Genomic DNA, 16,442 nt, shown 5'->3' with positions numbered 1-16,442 from the left:
ATGCTGTCTGCTCATGCTGTTGGTGGCTTGTTCTAGATCATTTCCCTTTACTTTTAGCCAGAATCTGTAGTGATGTAATTAAACCCTTTATTTCAGAGACCACTTCGTCTCGTTTTATTTAATGTGTATCTTATCCACACTTGACAGGAAAGAGTGTATGTGCTGTGTGTTAATAGGTGAAACATCTTTTTGAGTCTCACAACCAAAGTGCGGGAAGTTAATTTGAGGCTGCAAAAACAAACCTGTTCTGCACAATGAAACGTCTTGAGCACCTATTAGTAGAAATTCCTAGGAGTAGAAAGGGTAGCCGACATTTTCATGATGTCCCAAATATTCTCACCGCTTTAAGGTAAGATTTATATAATATTTATGAATGTTTGCCTCCGTTTATTATGAGCACCGTGTACATGCAGTGTGTGCTGAGACCAGAAGAGGGCGAGAGATCTCCTTGCACTGGAGTTACAAATGGTTGTTAGCAGCCACGTGGGTCCCCTGCTCGGCTCTGCGGAGCCATCCCTCCAACTCATCAAGGGTGATTTAAACACAGTATCTGCCCTAACCATCAGTCACTAGTCACGGGCGGGGCGGGGTGGGGGGGTACGGGAGGAGGGGAAGCCCACACATTTAGATTAATTTAGACAAAGAAATATTTTTCAGGAGAGCTGGCGAATTCCAGAAACTAAAGAAGAACTTCAATATTGTGTACACATCATTTGTCCGTCCCAAGTGCCATTCCAGTTCTTGGCACAGACCTGTTTGCAGTTATAATTTTTACATTATTTTACTTTTTTTTTATTTCCAAAATTACCCTAATTCTTTGACAACGAAGACCATTGTCTTAAGTTACTGACAAAAGCCTAGCACCTTCTACTTAGAATTTCTCAAGTAAACTGTTAAGTTTTGCTCTCAATCCCTTGTACCAAACCGCTGTGATAAGCCATTCGCGCTCAACTTCGCCCGTGAGGGAGTTGGTCCTTTATAGGCTTCCGTAGCTTGTTTTAATCACTTCCGTTTTGACCGGGTCGTTTTAGTGGATGCACTTCCGGTGGTGGAGGCTAAGGCGACTGAGGGAAAATGGTGAGTGACTAAGGATTTCGGCCGGTGGTCGCGGGCACCGAAGCGGCCGGAGGCGGGAGGACGAGGCGCGCCGCCTGGGCCTGGGCTCCTCGGCGGAAGCGGGCAGGATGCATGGCGCCCGGGAAGTCACCGGGCTGACCTGCTGGGAGCCGATCGAGGAAGGGCTGAAGGGCTAGAGCCGAGCGGGACAGCCCGGCCTGCGCCGGGTGACAGCGGCTGAGCTGCTGCCCCAGCGGGGGACTCGTCGCCGACGGCTCAGCGGTGCCCGGGCTTGGGGGGCCGGGACTCAGGCGTAGGCACTGAGGGTCGCGGGGAGGGGGGGGGGGAGCCCGGTTGACGTCGCTGCCTCCATGGCGCGACCATTCTAGAAAAGGGAAACCATCAACAAGTCGGGGAGCAGGGCCGGGCCAGATCGTTCTGCGGCCGTGTTGTAGGAAGGTGGCTGGGTTTGATCGAGTGCTGATATCCGAGCGAAGCGGGGGCGGCACGGAAGGATCAGGAAGAGCGAAGGGCTTGAGACAGCCCTGGGTCAGCCTGGGCTGCACGGCCGCTGCATCTGAACGAGGAAGGAGGCCAGGACCTGTGAAGACTTTGAAAAGGATTCCGAACGTGTGCCGGTGATTTCCCCAGAGTTGTCCTTAGCTCTTAGAACAGCCCCCGAAGATAACCATTAATACCCCCCCCCCTCTCGTTTTCATGAGGAAACTGAAATGCAGTAAGTGGCAGTTGGTGGGACACAAATCTTTTCTTTTCTAGAGCAGTTGAGAACCACCCGGGGATTGCTATAGAGCAGACCTTAGTATGAGCTCCGTCTTTATATCGAACAAGCTTTGTGACAATACGCAGGTCACTTAGCCTCTCTGGACCTTGGTCCTTTTAGCTATAAATTAGGGAAATTTAAGAATCAAGTGGCTCAGGGGATAAGAGCGCTTGCTGTACTTCCAGAGGACCCAAGTTCAAGTCCTAGCACCCATGTCAGGAGGCTCACAACAACCTGTAACTTCAGCTCCAGGGAATCTAACGCATTCTGATATTCTGGAAACACACACACACACACACACACACAAAATACTTATTTATTTTATTTATGTATGTGCATTGGTGTGTTGCCTGCATGTGTGTCTGTGGGAGAGTGTCAGATCTTGGAATTACAGACAGTTGTGAGCTGCCATGTGGGTGCTGGGAATTGAACCCTGAGGTCCTTCGGAAGAGCAGTCAGAGTGCACTTAAATGCTGAGCCTTCTCTTCAGCCCCCATGAATCTTTTTAAATCTCTTTCTAAAATCAAATGGGATAATATTCCAAGAATGTTAGCACGTTGCTCACCATATTTTAAGAGCTTTATAAACGGTTTAGCTCATATTCTTTGAGACCGAGAAACATCTAAGTTGTCCCAGAGATGAGGAAAATGTCTTCACCTGGAACCAAACTGGAAAGGTTTGAGGATGGTTGATGAGCCTGGGAAGGCTAGGTGAAGGCTAGGTGTAGCCAGCTTGGCAAGGGTTGGGCATGTTGAACTAAGGAGTTTGAAACAAAAAGAGCAAGGAACAGTTGATGGATTTTGAGAAAGATTGAGGGATAAGCCAATTGCCCAACCCCGTGAATCCACACTGTGAGGGCCCTGACCAGGTAGCATATTGTTAGGACTTAAGTCGTAGATGTGAGGAAGGTATGTGTTTGCTGTATTCATTTTCAGCAGTGAGTAGGAAGGAGCCAGAATCTGTGTAAGGACACCAAAGCTCAGTGGAGGAACCTGCCTTACCTACAGCCATGCAGTCTATAGTGGTGGGGCCAGAATTTTGAATCCATAGGCCACACTCTCAGGCTTGTCAGCAGCTCTTCTGTCTGTGGCACGAATAATGAAAGCCATCTTGGGATTGTGTTGAATTAACAGTAGTGAAGGAAAATAGCTAGCACGCAATTGGGCCCACGATAAACAGGTGCCAGGCATTGGTTGTGCCAGCCATGAACAAGGTCCCATGGCAGTTTCTTAGGAAGTAAGAAATTGTTAAAGGCTCCGTCTTGCACATCTTGTTTCAGCATCACTACTAATTGTGTCTCCCAGAGTCTCTTTTCAGCCCCTAAGGACTTCCAGAGTAAAACGAAGGTTTAAGAGCATTGTATATGGTGGGATGTGTTTGACAGTAATTCTCCTTAGTAACCCGATGTGGTTTTTGTCTTGATAATGAAACTGCCACTATTTTAGTTAGAGGCGCCTCCCTAGGAGTGGCTGCGAGAGGGGGCTGACTGGCCTCTCATCAGTAACTTCACTATTTTCGTGTTTCAAATGTCTCCATTGGACTGAAGACTGACAACTTGTGTTTTATCTCCAAGACCCACAAATAGAAGGAAAGAACCAGTTCCTGCAAGTTGTCCCCTGGCTTCCTCAGGTGTGCCCTGGCATGCACACTTGCTCCTACACATGCACTAAACAGCATATTTTTATAGTTTTTTTTTAAAAGAACCACCATTTGAGTCATTGCCCAGTGTTAAGCACTGTTTTTAAGCCAGAAATCTCAGTGAGCTTATGCTATGGTTTATGGTGATAGTTTTTCAGATTGGGTAAAGAGAGTTGTCCCACGCTGTCAGAACAGGAGCTTGGAAGGCTGCTGTCCAAAGTCTTGCAGGTCTTGTAGGTCTCTGAAGAGAGTAAATGGTTGTGGAATAAGTCTGAGATGTAGCTCATATTAAAGAGCGTCAAGTTCTGAACCTCCTGGTTCCAAGGAGTGGTCTCTGGCTGTCCACTTTCTTAATGGCACTCTACATCATAGCGTGGCTCCTGGTTGCAGTCATCTGTAAGTAATACCTCCACGGTAAATGCATGCCTGGACTGCAGGTCCCTAGGTTTCTGCGTGTCACAGTGGAGGATGTACTTGTGTTTTAGAATCACAGAGCCAGTGGGATGTTCTTTTGAAGTGACTGTATTCTGAATTTATGTCTGTCTTTTCCCCCCAGGGTCAAAGTCAGAGTGGTGGCCATGGTCCTGGGGGCGGCAAGAAGGATGACAAGGTAAGTAAGAAGCAAGGTATTTACATGATCTGATGATGCTGTGGAAACTGCCATAGGTCTCAGCAACACGAACTTTAAAAAGCAAAGTGGTGCAGTAGTTATTCCGGTAACCTGGTTTACAGATGGGTGTCCTGTCCCCTGTTTTCGAAGCACTTACTACCCTGAGGTAATGATTTTTAAAGCATGAACACTGTGGAAATTTTGAAGTAGACTGCCTCTTAAGTGTTTAACTGCAGGTGTGAGCAGGGCCTCACCTTACGCAAACCTGGCAGAGAGGTCAGGTCTGACCTCCCTCTACGTGCTGACAACATCTGAGACCCTGCCGTTTCTATAGCGAGATTATTCACCGCTGTACTTAGTCTTACCAAGAGTGCAGGGTATGAAATCTGCTCTTCAAGACAGTTAGGTACAGGCCCCGCAGTTTGTATTTTCATATGTGTAACCATGATCAAAGAGGCCTTCGGTGTGAGCTGGGGTTAGGGACTGCAGGGACAAAGGGAAGGGAACAATGTAATTGTACTTTAATTTTGAAAAAGTATTAGTACAACAAAAGTTATTTTACATATCCTCAAAGATGAGAATGTTTGTACCCTAGAAGTAGATGGTAGCAATACAAAAATAAATGTATTATATGACTTCCATGTGACTTCTTTTTCCTATTCTTCTAAAAACTCAAGGACAAGAAAAAGAAATACGAACCTCCTGTCCCAACTAGAGTTGGGAAAAAGAAGAAGAAAACAAAGGGGCCAGATGCTGCCAGCAAACTGCCACTGGGTAATGACCTTGGCCCTCTGCTGTCTTCCTAGCCCCGTGTGGTTTTCTCTGCGTGTAGCATAGCATGCAAAGGAGGCAGGACGTACCGGGATGACTGAAGCGCCAGCTAGTGCTGTGGTTATAGCCCTACTCTTTTTTTCTTTTTTTTTTTTTTAATTTTATTAATGTATTCAGATCACAACTCAGTTGCCATCCCATCACTTGTATCCTCCCGTTCCTCCCTCCTTTCGTCTTTCACCCTGTTCCCTTCCCCTAGGTCTTTGACCAAGGGGACCTCCTCCCCCACTATATGGTCAAAGGCTATCAAGTCTCATTTTGGTAGCCTGCTTAGTCTTTCTTAGCCCCACTCTTTTTAACTTGTGTAGCCTGCTACTGGGTTGGCATAGAAATTATATTATCTTAAAATACATAGTTACATGAGTTTGTCTCATGCTAAGGAATCCCATTCTCAGTGCACTGGCATGCATGCCTTTAATCCCAGCACTCAGGAGCCAGACATAGGCAGATAGGTAGATCACTGAGTTCCAGACCAGCCAGGGCTACATAGAGAGGCCCTTTCTCAGAGACGGGGTGGGGGTATTCCCATTCATTGTCTTTACAATCGCCAGTTAGACGTGTGAGTCATGTATCGCTTTATGCACACCGGCTGCAGTGTGCATGTGAAGGTCAGAGGAAGCTTTGGGGAGTTGGTTCTCTGTCACCTTCTGAGGGTGCACAGCAGGTACTTTGCTCACAGAACCTCTATCTTGGTGGCCCTGTAGGTTGTGAGACAGGGTCTCAGTTCTGCTCTGCAGGCTCTCCCTAGGTTCATGGTCCTCTGCCTGAGCAGAGGGTTAAGTGTGCCGCACAGTAGAAATAGAGTTTAAAGTACAGATCCAGTCTCAGAAACACTTTCAATCTGTAAATGAAGTAGTACTGTATTAGCATTTGGATCATGTCTGAAGCTAAATTATTTTTTTGTTAGTTTCTTTTTTTAATGTGTATGGATGTTTTGCCTGCCTGTGTATGTGTGCATTCCCCATGTGCCAAGCATGTGGTTTTGAGCTGTGTAGGTATGTGGGTACTAAGGACTGAACCCAGGTCCTCTGGAATAGCATCTAATGCTCTTAATCGTTAAGCCATCTTTTCAGCCTTTTATCAAAGTTAGTGTGTGTGCGTGCGTGTGCGAGCAGTTGTGAGCATGTGGAGGTCAAAGCACAGCTTGCAGCACTAATTCTGTCCTTCCACCATGTGGGTCCGAGGGATAGAACTCAGGGCTTCTGGCTTGGCACAAGCACTTTAACCACTGAGCCATCCTGCCAACCATGAATTTTTTTTTCATGGATTTCTGATGAGTATAAAGTAAAACTTTGTTATAAATTTTAAGTTCCAAATATACAAAGCCTTATTTTTTTAATTACAGTAACACCTCACACCCAGTGCCGCCTGAAATTACTGAAGCTAGAGAGAATAAAAGACTATCTTCTCATGGAGGAAGAATTCATTAGAAATCAGGAACAGATGAAACCATTAGAAGAAAAACAAGAGGTGAGTTGGAGGAGTTTCTGTAATATTCTCCTTTACTAAGAGAATTCTGTTGTTTAGAACCTAAAACTGTCATCAGGTGAGATTCAAGTAGCTAAACTTGTGTGGACTGCTTACTGGCTAGCTTTTAAAAGCATTGATTGCTCTGGGCCAGGGAGATGGCACAGCAGGTAAGAGCATTGACTGCACGCTGGCACCCAGAGCCAGGAACACACACACACACACACACACACACACACACACACACACACACACACACACACACGCTGGCACCCTACAGCAAGACTAGAGACCCTCCCAGAAGCTCTCTCTCTCACACACACACACACACACACACACACACACACACACACACACACACACGCTGGCACCCTACAGCAAGACTAGAGACCCTCCCAGAAGCTCTGCAGGTGGCCAGGAGAAAACACACACACACACACACACAAACACACACACACACACACACACACACACACACACACTTTGCTCTCTGGCCTCCACAGGATGCACAGACACAGAAAATAAATGAATGAAAAAAAGAAGCCTTTGCTGCTCCATAACTAGCAGACAGACCATCTACCTGCCTTGAGGTCTAATCTGCTTTTCCTCCTTGGCTCATTATTTAGGAGGAGAGATCAAAAGTGGATGATCTCAGGGGGACCCCCATGTCTGTAGGAACCTTGGAAGAGATTATTGATGATAATCACGCCATCGTGTCCACATCTGTGGGCTCAGAACACTACGTCAGCATCCTGTCGTTTGTGGACAAGGATCTGCTGGAACCAGGCTGTTCAGTCCTGCTCAACCACAAGGTGCATGCTGTGATCGGGGTGCTAATGGACGACACTGATCCCCTGGTCACAGTAATGAAAGTGGAAAAGGCCCCCCAGGAGACCTACGCAGATATTGGGGGACTGGACAACCAAATCCAGGAAATTAAGGTATGCCAGGACCAGCTCTGGTGTCCTTGATCTTGGGTTCTTACAGCTGTCCCTTCAGGATGCTTTGGAGTTGTTTTGTGTGTTTGTTTTCTTTATTGATCAGTTCCAGCTATGGGTCTGTAACTGTTCACTACTGTCAGGAAGTGGAAATCACAGTAAATAGTGCTGCAGCATCTTAGCGCTTTGCATGTTTAATGCTGAGTAACTTTTTTGTGTGAAAACGTGATGTTCCCAGCTGTGCTGCTGGTGCTGTTGTGTGCTCACACAGGCTCACACAAGGGTGGGGGAGGGGCTGGGGTTTAATTCCTGTTCCTGAGTGCTCCTGGTGCCTGGGAAGAGGTGGTTGTTCAGGGTGGCTATTGCAGGCCCTGTGCTTGCCTCCCACCCATAGGGAAGTCAGTCAGAACTACCACCGACCTCCGCTGTTGACCTCTCAGCTAGCTAGAGCCAGGCACATAATGCAGTGCCCTAGGTGGGCACAGCTGTCAGAAAGTCTTCACAGGTCTTGTCTGTGGTCTGATAAAAGAGGGTGAGTTTTAACTTTCTCCAGTCTTACTTTGCTCCAGAATAGCTTAACTGTTGCTCAAGGCTGACGTAAACAAAGGGAAGAGAAAACTGGGCATGGCTTGAAGGGGTGAGGGTAAAAAAACTCAATGAGATACGTGTCCTCTTTAGCACGTCCCACTCCAAGTGGAAGTCAGCTGTATTTTCTTTTAGAAAAGTGAGGTTTCTGCCTATTTTTTGTGGAAAACAAGATATTCTCATGTCAAGTAATATTAATAACTTGAGCTAAACCTCCATTTTTACCAAGTGTTTCTTCTCCATAGGAATCTGTGGAGCTTCCTCTTACCCACCCTGAGTATTATGAAGAGATGGGGATAAAGCCCCCTAAGGGGGTCATTCTCTATGGTCCACCAGGAACAGGTATGTCCTGTTGGCCACGGTGGGCACTCCACTCCTGTCTCCAGCAGCGTTGGCAAGATATAAGACACCACAGTTTCTTAGCTTATTACCTCTGGAGCTGGAGCAGGAAAGGGGAGGTGGAACATACTGCTTAGCATGCACAAAACCAACCAATATGCACACACACAAAAACAAGTTCTCAACCTTGGTTAACTGTGTACGTTGAAGTTGCCTTGAGAGCCCTAAACACTGTTGCTGCTTGTCCGGCTTCAGAGGCATGCATGCTTTCATCTGGAACATGGCCAAGCCTCAGACCGGCAATGGAGATGGCATTCAGACTTACTCTGGGGTGTTTGGATCAGGCCAGCTTACTGGTGCAGTAGCACTAAGAAACTGTTGGCTGATGATACAGATGCATTAAGGTAGCTGTGCTAAGCTGGAGAGAGCAATGCTTAGCAGTCGTTTACCCTGCAGTTGAAAGCAGGAGTGGCCATTTGCTTGAGAGAGCTGTTGTTGAGTTCTCACTGACCTGTGTTGAGAGCTATCAAGGGACTGAGAAGTACCTTCCCCCAGAAGCCGGAAGCTAGAAGAAGCCATTCTGCTTTATCTTGGCAGAGAGTAAAGCTCCAGAGAGGCCACAGAGCTCTTAGCATTGAGCTGGTAACAGCTGGAACTGCAGCACTGGCCTCCTGACCCACCAGCACGCATCTCATGAGATGTGCTCGCTGTGGTGCTGGGTGGCAGGCCTGTGAGGAGTGGGAGGCCTGTTCACTGATCCCCTGTGACACTGAGATAACCCAGCAGCTTGCCTTGTTGCTTCTAGACACTAAGATAGCATCCTCTTAAAAGGCCCTACCCTGTCTTTCCATCCCTAGTTGGTCTCCCAGGAATAGTCCTGCCTCCTAAGGCTTTTCACCTACCATCTTCCGTGACCAAGGAGAACATCGGTACCACATGTAACAAAGCTTGGCCTGCTGTCGTTCCCCAGCTGGCCTAATGGTACCAGTTCTGCCTCTGCATCGTGAGCCAACACCCAGCCCTCCTCACTCACTCTCAAAGGGGCCAAGGGGCCAAGGTCATAACTCTGAAATTCTTGAACTGAGTACTCAGTGATGGCTGACTAATGTTATAGGTTGCTCTGTAGAGCTGGGACCAGCATCCATGTTTAGAGCTCCCAAGGTGACTTAAGTGTACATGGTTAACCAAGATTGAGAACATGTTTGGAGGTGTGTGGGGGGGTGTATATGAGAGAGGGGTGGGGAAGGAGGGGGGAAGAGAGACAGAGAGAACACACACACGAACAGGGAATAAAGCGGTATTGGAAACACTTTGAGATCCATGAGAGGAATTGCCTCCCCTTGAGAAGCACATGCCAAGACTGAGAAGCCTCCTAAGCTTCCCCAGCTCTCATCTATGGGCTCCACCCACTAGTCCTGCTTCCCGTACTTTGACCACTCACAAGCCTACCTGAGGTACCTGCTGGTATGGGCCCTGTGGCCTGTGTTGGAGGCTGCTTTGTGTCCTAGGGTTGGACTTAGGATTCCCAGACAGTATTTTGTCACTGGTGGTACCATGGGAGTTTGATGTAGGCATAAGGTTATTGTGTAGTTTAAATACTGATTTCCTGTCTAAATGTTGGGTAAACTCTGCTCCCTAATTGTCCCATTATGTCAGTAAAACAGCTTACAGCCAATCAGTGAGCAGGGGAGAGAATAGGGCTGGACTTCCTGCCAGCCAGGGGAGGGGGAGTTAGGGAATTCAGCCACAGGGGGAGGTCCAAGGAAGATCAGGAGGAAGGAGCTGGAGCCGAGCAAAGCTACAAAGTGCAAGAATAACTGGAATGTTTGCTGGGAGCAGACAGAGTAGCATAGAGGGTTGAGACCAGACAAACTGCTCAGATTGTGCTGCAAATGAAGCTTATTTTTAAACAAATATAAAAGAGTCTCAATTATTTGTATTATAGCTGGGTTAAGAAATAAAGCCAGGCGTGGTGGCGCACATTTTTTATCCCAGCACTTGGGAGGCAGAGGCAGGTGGATCGCTGGGAGTTCGAGGCCAGCCTGGGCTACAAAGTTAGTCCAGGACAGCCAAGGCTACACAGAGAAACCTTGTCTCAAAAAACCAAAAAAAAAGAAAAAAAAGAAAAGAAAAAGAAAGAGGGAGCTAGAGAGATGGTTCAGAGGTTAAGAGCACTGACTGCTCTTCCAGAAGTCCTCAATCACATGGTGGCTCACAACCATCTCTAATGTGATCTGATGCCCTCTTCTGGCATGAAGGTGTACATGCAGGCACAACACTATGCATAATAATAAATAAGTAAATCTTAAAAAAAAAAAAAAAAAGAAGAAGCAAAGAGAAACAAGTACTGTTTTGTAAAAATAACTACCAATAATTTGGCTTTCTAATCTTGGGTTGAATAAGTCAAATTAATTTTTTTGTTTGCTCACTCATTCATTCATTTTGATATAGGGCCTCATGAAGACCAGGCTGGGTTATACAGGTCACTGTATAAATGACCTTCTAACCCTCCTCCTCTGCCTCCCAAGTGCTGGGTTCTAGATGTATACCACTTCTCTGGTTGCATTAACTTCATTTTATATGCAACTTAGAATAGACCTTCCTTTCAGAGTAACAGATTGTTGTATTCTAGTGCAGGTTCTTTCTATAGGTAATTATAGTGATTGTTTAGAACAGTGGTTCTCAACCTTCCTAATAACTCATAAAATGATTTTCATTGCTACTTCATAACTGTAATTTTGTAACTGTTATGAATTATAAATACCTTATATGTGACCCCAAGTGGGTCTCAGCCCACAGCTAGAGAACTGCTGCTTTAGAGGATACTTTGGGCTCAAGGTGTGAAAATAACCATGTAGGGCTCAGAGAATGTCTCCGCGATAAAAGTGCCTGCCACACAAGCCTGGCAACATTGAAGGTGGAAGAAGGGAAGTGGTTCTGCAGCGCTGTCCCATCCTCCACACGTGCTTCATGGCACACGTCCCACACACAGACGCATACAAACAATATTTTTAATGGAAAAAAAATTTTTAATGAAAAAAAAAAACAACCACCAAGTAAAAGGTATTTGCCGACATTATCATGATGACTTTAAGAAGAGCTCCAAGTAGTCCAAGTGTGTTGTTAGATTGGGAGAGCAGAGTACCAGCAGCAGCTGGTGTTTTCATTGTTGTTATCCACTAGGGTGGAGCCTTCTTAACATCGCATAAACGGTTTTTTCCTGTCTTACTCTTTCTACCCAAAATAGGTAAAACATTATTGGCCAAAGCAGTAGCAAACCAGACTTCAGCCACTTTCCTGAGAGTGGTTGGCTCAGAGCTTATTCAGAAGTACCTAGGTGACGGACCCAAACTCGTTCGGGAACTGTTCCGAGTTGCTGAAGAACATGCACCTTCCATTGTGTTTATTGATGAAATTGATGCCATTGGGACCAAAAGGTAGACTTACCCTGACCTGTTGTATGAGATAAACTGTGTTAGGCCTTCCCTGTGCAGCATGACCTTGCTGCCCTCCAAGGGGCCTTAAACACCTACCTGGGCGTTGTCCAGTCCTGTCATAGCCCTTGATGGAGCCAGCAGCATCCGGACTCTAGAGACTTGCTGTAACAATGGTAGTCTCTGCCCTGCAGTTAAAGGTTGGGCCAGTAGGCACCAAGCAGGAGACAGAGGAAAGGGCAGAACTTCAGGCAGAGTTGCTGTGCAGTAATGTGGTTCAAGTGTCTTCGCCTGTGCTACTGCAAACAACACACCAGAGCCTGGGCGAGTCTAAAAGACAGACGCCTGTTTTCCCCCTGTTCTGGGCCCATGAAATCCAAGACCAGGACACTGCTTCTGCTTCTAGGATCACTCCTTGTTGCTCAGTGCTCCAACAGACAAGCATGTCCCCATCCAGCAGAACAGCAGAGAAAAGGGCCCGTGCTGGCTTCTGCCACCCTTTCAGAAAGCATTAAGCACCGATAGTCACAGTGGGCATTGGTACATGTAAACTGGACCAAAGCATGGGTGTGATACTGTTTGGCCAGAGTGATAGGGAGTATCCCTCAGGCCGAGAAAAGAGCAGTGAGTTCCGTGCTGTTTGTCTGCTGTCCTCTTAACCAACAGCTGGGTCTTCATTTTCTTTTTCCAAAGATATGATTCAAACTCCGGAGGTGAGAGAGAAATTCAGCGAACAATGTTGGAGCTGTTGAACCAGTTGGATGGATTTGACTCGAGGGGAGATGTCAAAGTTATCATGGCCACAAACCGAATAGAAACTTTGGATCCAGCACTTATCAGGCCAGGTCAGATTTACTTTTGTTGCCTCATGGAAAACTGATGGGATTGTGTCTGAAGTGTGCTTTGGGGCTTGTTATGCAGTGGCACACAGAGTGGCATGTATTATTGGGCAGCGTAACTTACCAAAACACATCTCCCTGATTGGAGAGATGGCCTAGTAAGGAAAGCGCCTGCCAGCGAGCAGGAGGGCCTGAATTTAGTCTCTAGAACACATGTATAGAAGGTGGGTGTCATGGTGTGCAGTCGTCCCCACAGAGCGTCATGTGACTAAAGCCACACCTACGGGGGGGTGGGGGGGAGCTAGGCTCTCAGTGAGGGCAGACTCTGGGTCTGGATGGAAGTGGTTGAAAGCTTTGTACCTGCAGGCCGCATTGACAGAAAGATCGAGTTCCCCCTGCCTGATGAAAAGACCAAGAAGCGCATCTTCCAGATCCACACAAGCAGGATGACACTGGCTGATGATGTAACCTTGGATGACCTGATCATGGCAAAGGATGACCTCTCTGGGGCCGACATCAAGGTGAGCAGCTGGATGTGCTGGCCGCCTATTAGAGAGACTGCGGACATTAAGGGGCAGTTGGGCCGACTGTGGGGACGCCAAGGTCATACTAAGCATAACCTGTGTAGAAGATTTGCTATTCGAAGTCATTGAACACATTAATTTATGAAGTAAATGACTCTATCCCTGTAAACCCATGAAATCAGTCACTAAAATTAAGTTTAAGTGTAAGGCCTGGATGACCTGCCTGGGCAAGTCAGACTTTGCCTTTAGTCCTGTCAGGGCAGTATCTGCTGGGAGGTCACCCCAGAGCTGCAGAGGGTCCCACACACTGCACTCTCATTTCCACCTCGTGTTGCTGGGCTATACTCAGTCTTATCTATTGGTTTGGTTGCATATGTGAGTTAATCATCTTCCCACAGCTGCCCAGTCTTTATATCAAGGCCGGTGAACAGTGAATGTGGTGCAGGCTCCTTTCCTTCCAGAAGCGGGTGGGGTCTAGCGTGGGTCCTCGCAGGTAGAAGCAGCACATAGGCTGCTTTTATGAACCAGTGCCTGCACCAGGCCTCTGAGGTCATTGGCATCAGCCCTATAGAACTAGGTTAAATAGCTTAGTTGAGTTGTTTTTTTGTTTTGTTTTTTTTTTTTAATTGTACTACACCAACTTTTCTTAAAATTTTTCAAGAGTTGAGAAAAGTTGCAACATCAATATGTGTATACTCATGTGCCCACTGCCTAAATTTAAGTGGCTAACCATTTCCTAGTTTCATGCACGCCTGCTTTTTGGTTAAGCCATTTAAGTAAATAATCTGATGGCCATTTCCACAACAGCCTTTAGTGCCAGAATATTAAGGGGGTTTTTGGTTTTTGTTTTGTTTTCAGATTTAATTTTTAATCTTTTGTTTGCTTTTCGAGACAGGATTTCTTTGTGTAGCCTTGGATGTCCTGGATCTCACTCTGTAGTCCAGGCTGGCCTCAAACTCAGACACTTGCCTGCCTCCTGAGTACTGGGATTAAAAATATGTGCCAGCTCTAATTTTTAATTATGTGTATGTGTCTTTGTGTGGGACAATGCATGGGAGTATAGCTACCTGCAGAGGCAAGAAGGGGGCATCAGATTTCCTGGAGCTTGAGTTACAGACAGCTGAAGGCTCAAAGTGAGGCATCCGCAAGAGCAGAGTGGACTCTTGACTGCTGAGCCATCTCCCCAGTGCCCAGGATTGTTTTAATGCATGTGTCAGATGGGCTCTTGCTTTACTTTTGGCAAGTACTACTGAGAAGGTATATTAGAATAATTACAGTATGTCAGCATGTCAAACAGGAGTATGTGCTCTGGCTGTAAGTAAACTACATGGGCATACACTTTACTCTCTGTTTTCTGGCATATCACTTTCTCTATTTCATAGAAATATTTTTAATGAAAGTGAAGCTGTAAGAACATACTGACTGGCCAAGCTACAGCTCAGAAACGCTGATCCCCAGGCCAGTGGGCCTCCTTAAATTCTTTCCAGCTTATGTATCTTGGCTACTCTCGAAATTATGATGCATGAGACATTTTTTAAAATAACCGGTTCCCAAATGAGCAATTTGTGTTTAGTCTGTCTTATACTTCATTTCAAAATCTCTCTGAATTCCTTAAGATAAAAATAAGTGGGCAGGCGAGGTGGCGCCCGCCTTTAATCCCAGCACTCGGGAGGCCGAGGCACGTGGATTGCTGTGATTTCAAGGCCAGCCTGGTCTACAAAGTGAGTCCAGGGCAACCAGAGAAACCCTGTCTCAAAAAAAGGGAAAAAAAAGTGTTTCCTTCTGAACATACTGGGGTTTTTTATTTTAAATTTATTTATTATTATGTATAGTGTTATGCCTGCATGTTCACCTGCAGGCCAGAAGAGGGCACCAGATCACATTATAGATAGTTGTGAGCCACCATGTGTTTGCTGGGTATTGAACTCAGGACCTTTGGAAGAGCAGTGAGTGCTCTTAACCTCTGAGCCATCTCTCCAGCCCCATTGTGTTTTTTTGTTTGTTTGTTTTTCCTAGACAGGTTCTCTGTGTAGTTGTCCTGGCTGTCCTGGAACCCGTTCTGTAGCTGGCCTGCCTCTGCTGGAACTAAAGGCATGTGCCACCACGCCCGCTCACACTGTCATTCTTCTTCCTTTCAGGCAATCTGTACAGAAGCTGGCTTGATGGCCTTGCGGGAACGCAGAATGAAAGTAACAAACGAAGACTTCAAGAAGTCTAAAGAGAATGTTCTTTATAAAAAACAGGAAGGCACTCCTGAGGGGCTGTATCTCTAGTGACCTGCGGGTGGGAGGGTGGGAAGCTGCCCCAAGGAGCCCATTTTCCAGTTGATTTGTGCTAGTAGGCGGCCTGTGTGGAGGGTGCTGAGCAGGGTGCCCATCAGGCAGCCTCCACCTGTTGGTCATTGTGTTGTGCTGCCCTCTACTCCCAATAAAGGGTCATCCTGGCTGGCTTTCTCTTGCTGTAATGAACACCATGACCAGAAGCAATCTGAGGGCTGGCAGGAGTTTATTTCATCTCACCCTGACAGTCGGTCATGATGGGCAGTCGGGGCAGGACCGTGGAGAAAGGAACTGAAGCAGAAGGTACAGTGGAATGCTGCTCCCTGGCTTGCCCAGTCTGCTTTCTCATACACCACAGAAACACCTGCCAAGGAGCGGCAGCAGTGTTAGTGGGCTGGAACCTTCCACATAAAGCATTAAGAAAAGTGCTAACAGACTTGCCTGGGGCCAGTCTGATGGCGGCCTTCTCTCAGCAGAAGTTCCGTCTTCCTGACTAACTAGCATCATCTATCAAGTAATCAGCAGAAGCCTGTGCTTTCACAGCTGGTCTGTGGCGTCACACCCTCAGCTCCCTGCAGCAGATGGGAGGGTCCTGCCCTAGGGAAGATTGTTGGCAACCCTAGGTTGCCCACGCACTTTGTGTGTTCAAAGCCAGTGCCTCACACAGGCACAGGCCAGTGGTCTTTGAATGGCAAAGGCTAAGTTAATGTGGCTGGATTTCAGAAGGAACCGCTTTGCTCTGTGGACAACATAAGGTCTTACGGCTAAATCCTGACGTGAACAAAGAAAATGAACACAAGTGTGAGTAGCACCCAGGAGACCCTATTTCAGAAACAGCCAAAAGGCAGCTCTGCTCTCTGCAGGCATTCCTTGCAGTGAATGCAAACAAGCCATTGAGCTAACAGCAGCGGGGAAAGGCTGAGCTGCAGACCTCTCACAGTAAAAAGTGCTGTGTCCTCACAGCCTTTGTGACTAGAAAGGGACCTCTTCACACCGGGCTGAGAGGTCAGCCGGGAGGAGCTGCAGCCATATGGCCTCTGCTCTAAGGTCACCGGCAGGCTTCCTGCAGAGGTGCTGGTGTCCTGCCCAAGGGTTCCACAGTAGTGAGTACAGGCACTCCA

At 47.0% G+C, this 16,442-nt stretch overlaps 1 protein-coding gene across 2 annotated transcripts; it reads left to right on the top strand.

The window, feature by feature from the left end:
- Nucleotides 1-999: 999 nt before the first annotated feature.
- PSMC1 (proteasome 26S subunit, ATPase 1) lies at nucleotides 1,000-15,486 on the top strand. Of its 2 annotated transcripts, none has more exons than XM_084792032.1 (10): nucleotides 1,000-1,077; nucleotides 4,032-4,085; nucleotides 4,763-4,859; nucleotides 6,262-6,386; nucleotides 7,010-7,324; nucleotides 8,152-8,248; nucleotides 11,493-11,682; nucleotides 12,373-12,524; nucleotides 12,885-13,039; nucleotides 15,181-15,486. In XM_084792032.1, the coding sequence occupies exons 1-10, from the start codon at nucleotides 1,075-1,077 to the stop codon at nucleotides 15,313-15,315; spliced, it is 1,323 nt and encodes a 440-aa protein (XP_084648158.1). In that variant the 5' UTR covers nucleotides 1,000-1,074; the 3' UTR covers nucleotides 15,316-15,486. The 2 variants fall into 2 exon arrangements, with proteins under 2 accessions (XP_084648158.1, XP_084648159.1); XM_084792033.1 differs by lacking the exon at nucleotides 1,000-1,077 and adding an exon at nucleotides 1,415-1,694.
- The last annotated feature ends 956 nt before the right edge of the window (nucleotides 15,487-16,442 follow it).

This window comes from Acomys minous, assembly GCF_964271855.1.
Source record: "Acomys minous genome assembly, chromosome: 8".
Lineage (NCBI taxonomy): Eukaryota > Metazoa > Chordata > Mammalia > Rodentia > Muridae > Acomys > Acomys minous.
The sequence above is the reverse complement of the archived record's forward strand: the minus strand, read 5'-3'. Positions and strand labels throughout refer to the sequence as shown.

Coding starts and splice junctions, on each gene's coding strand:
- PSMC1 (XM_084792032.1), top strand. Junction 7,325..8,151: donor ACCAAATCCAGGAAATTAAG/GTATGCCAGGAC, acceptor TCTTCTCCATAG/GAATCTGTGGAGCTTCCTCT. Junction 8,249..11,492: donor CTATGGTCCACCAGGAACAG/GTATGTCCTGTT, acceptor TACCCAAAATAG/GTAAAACATTATTGGCCAAA.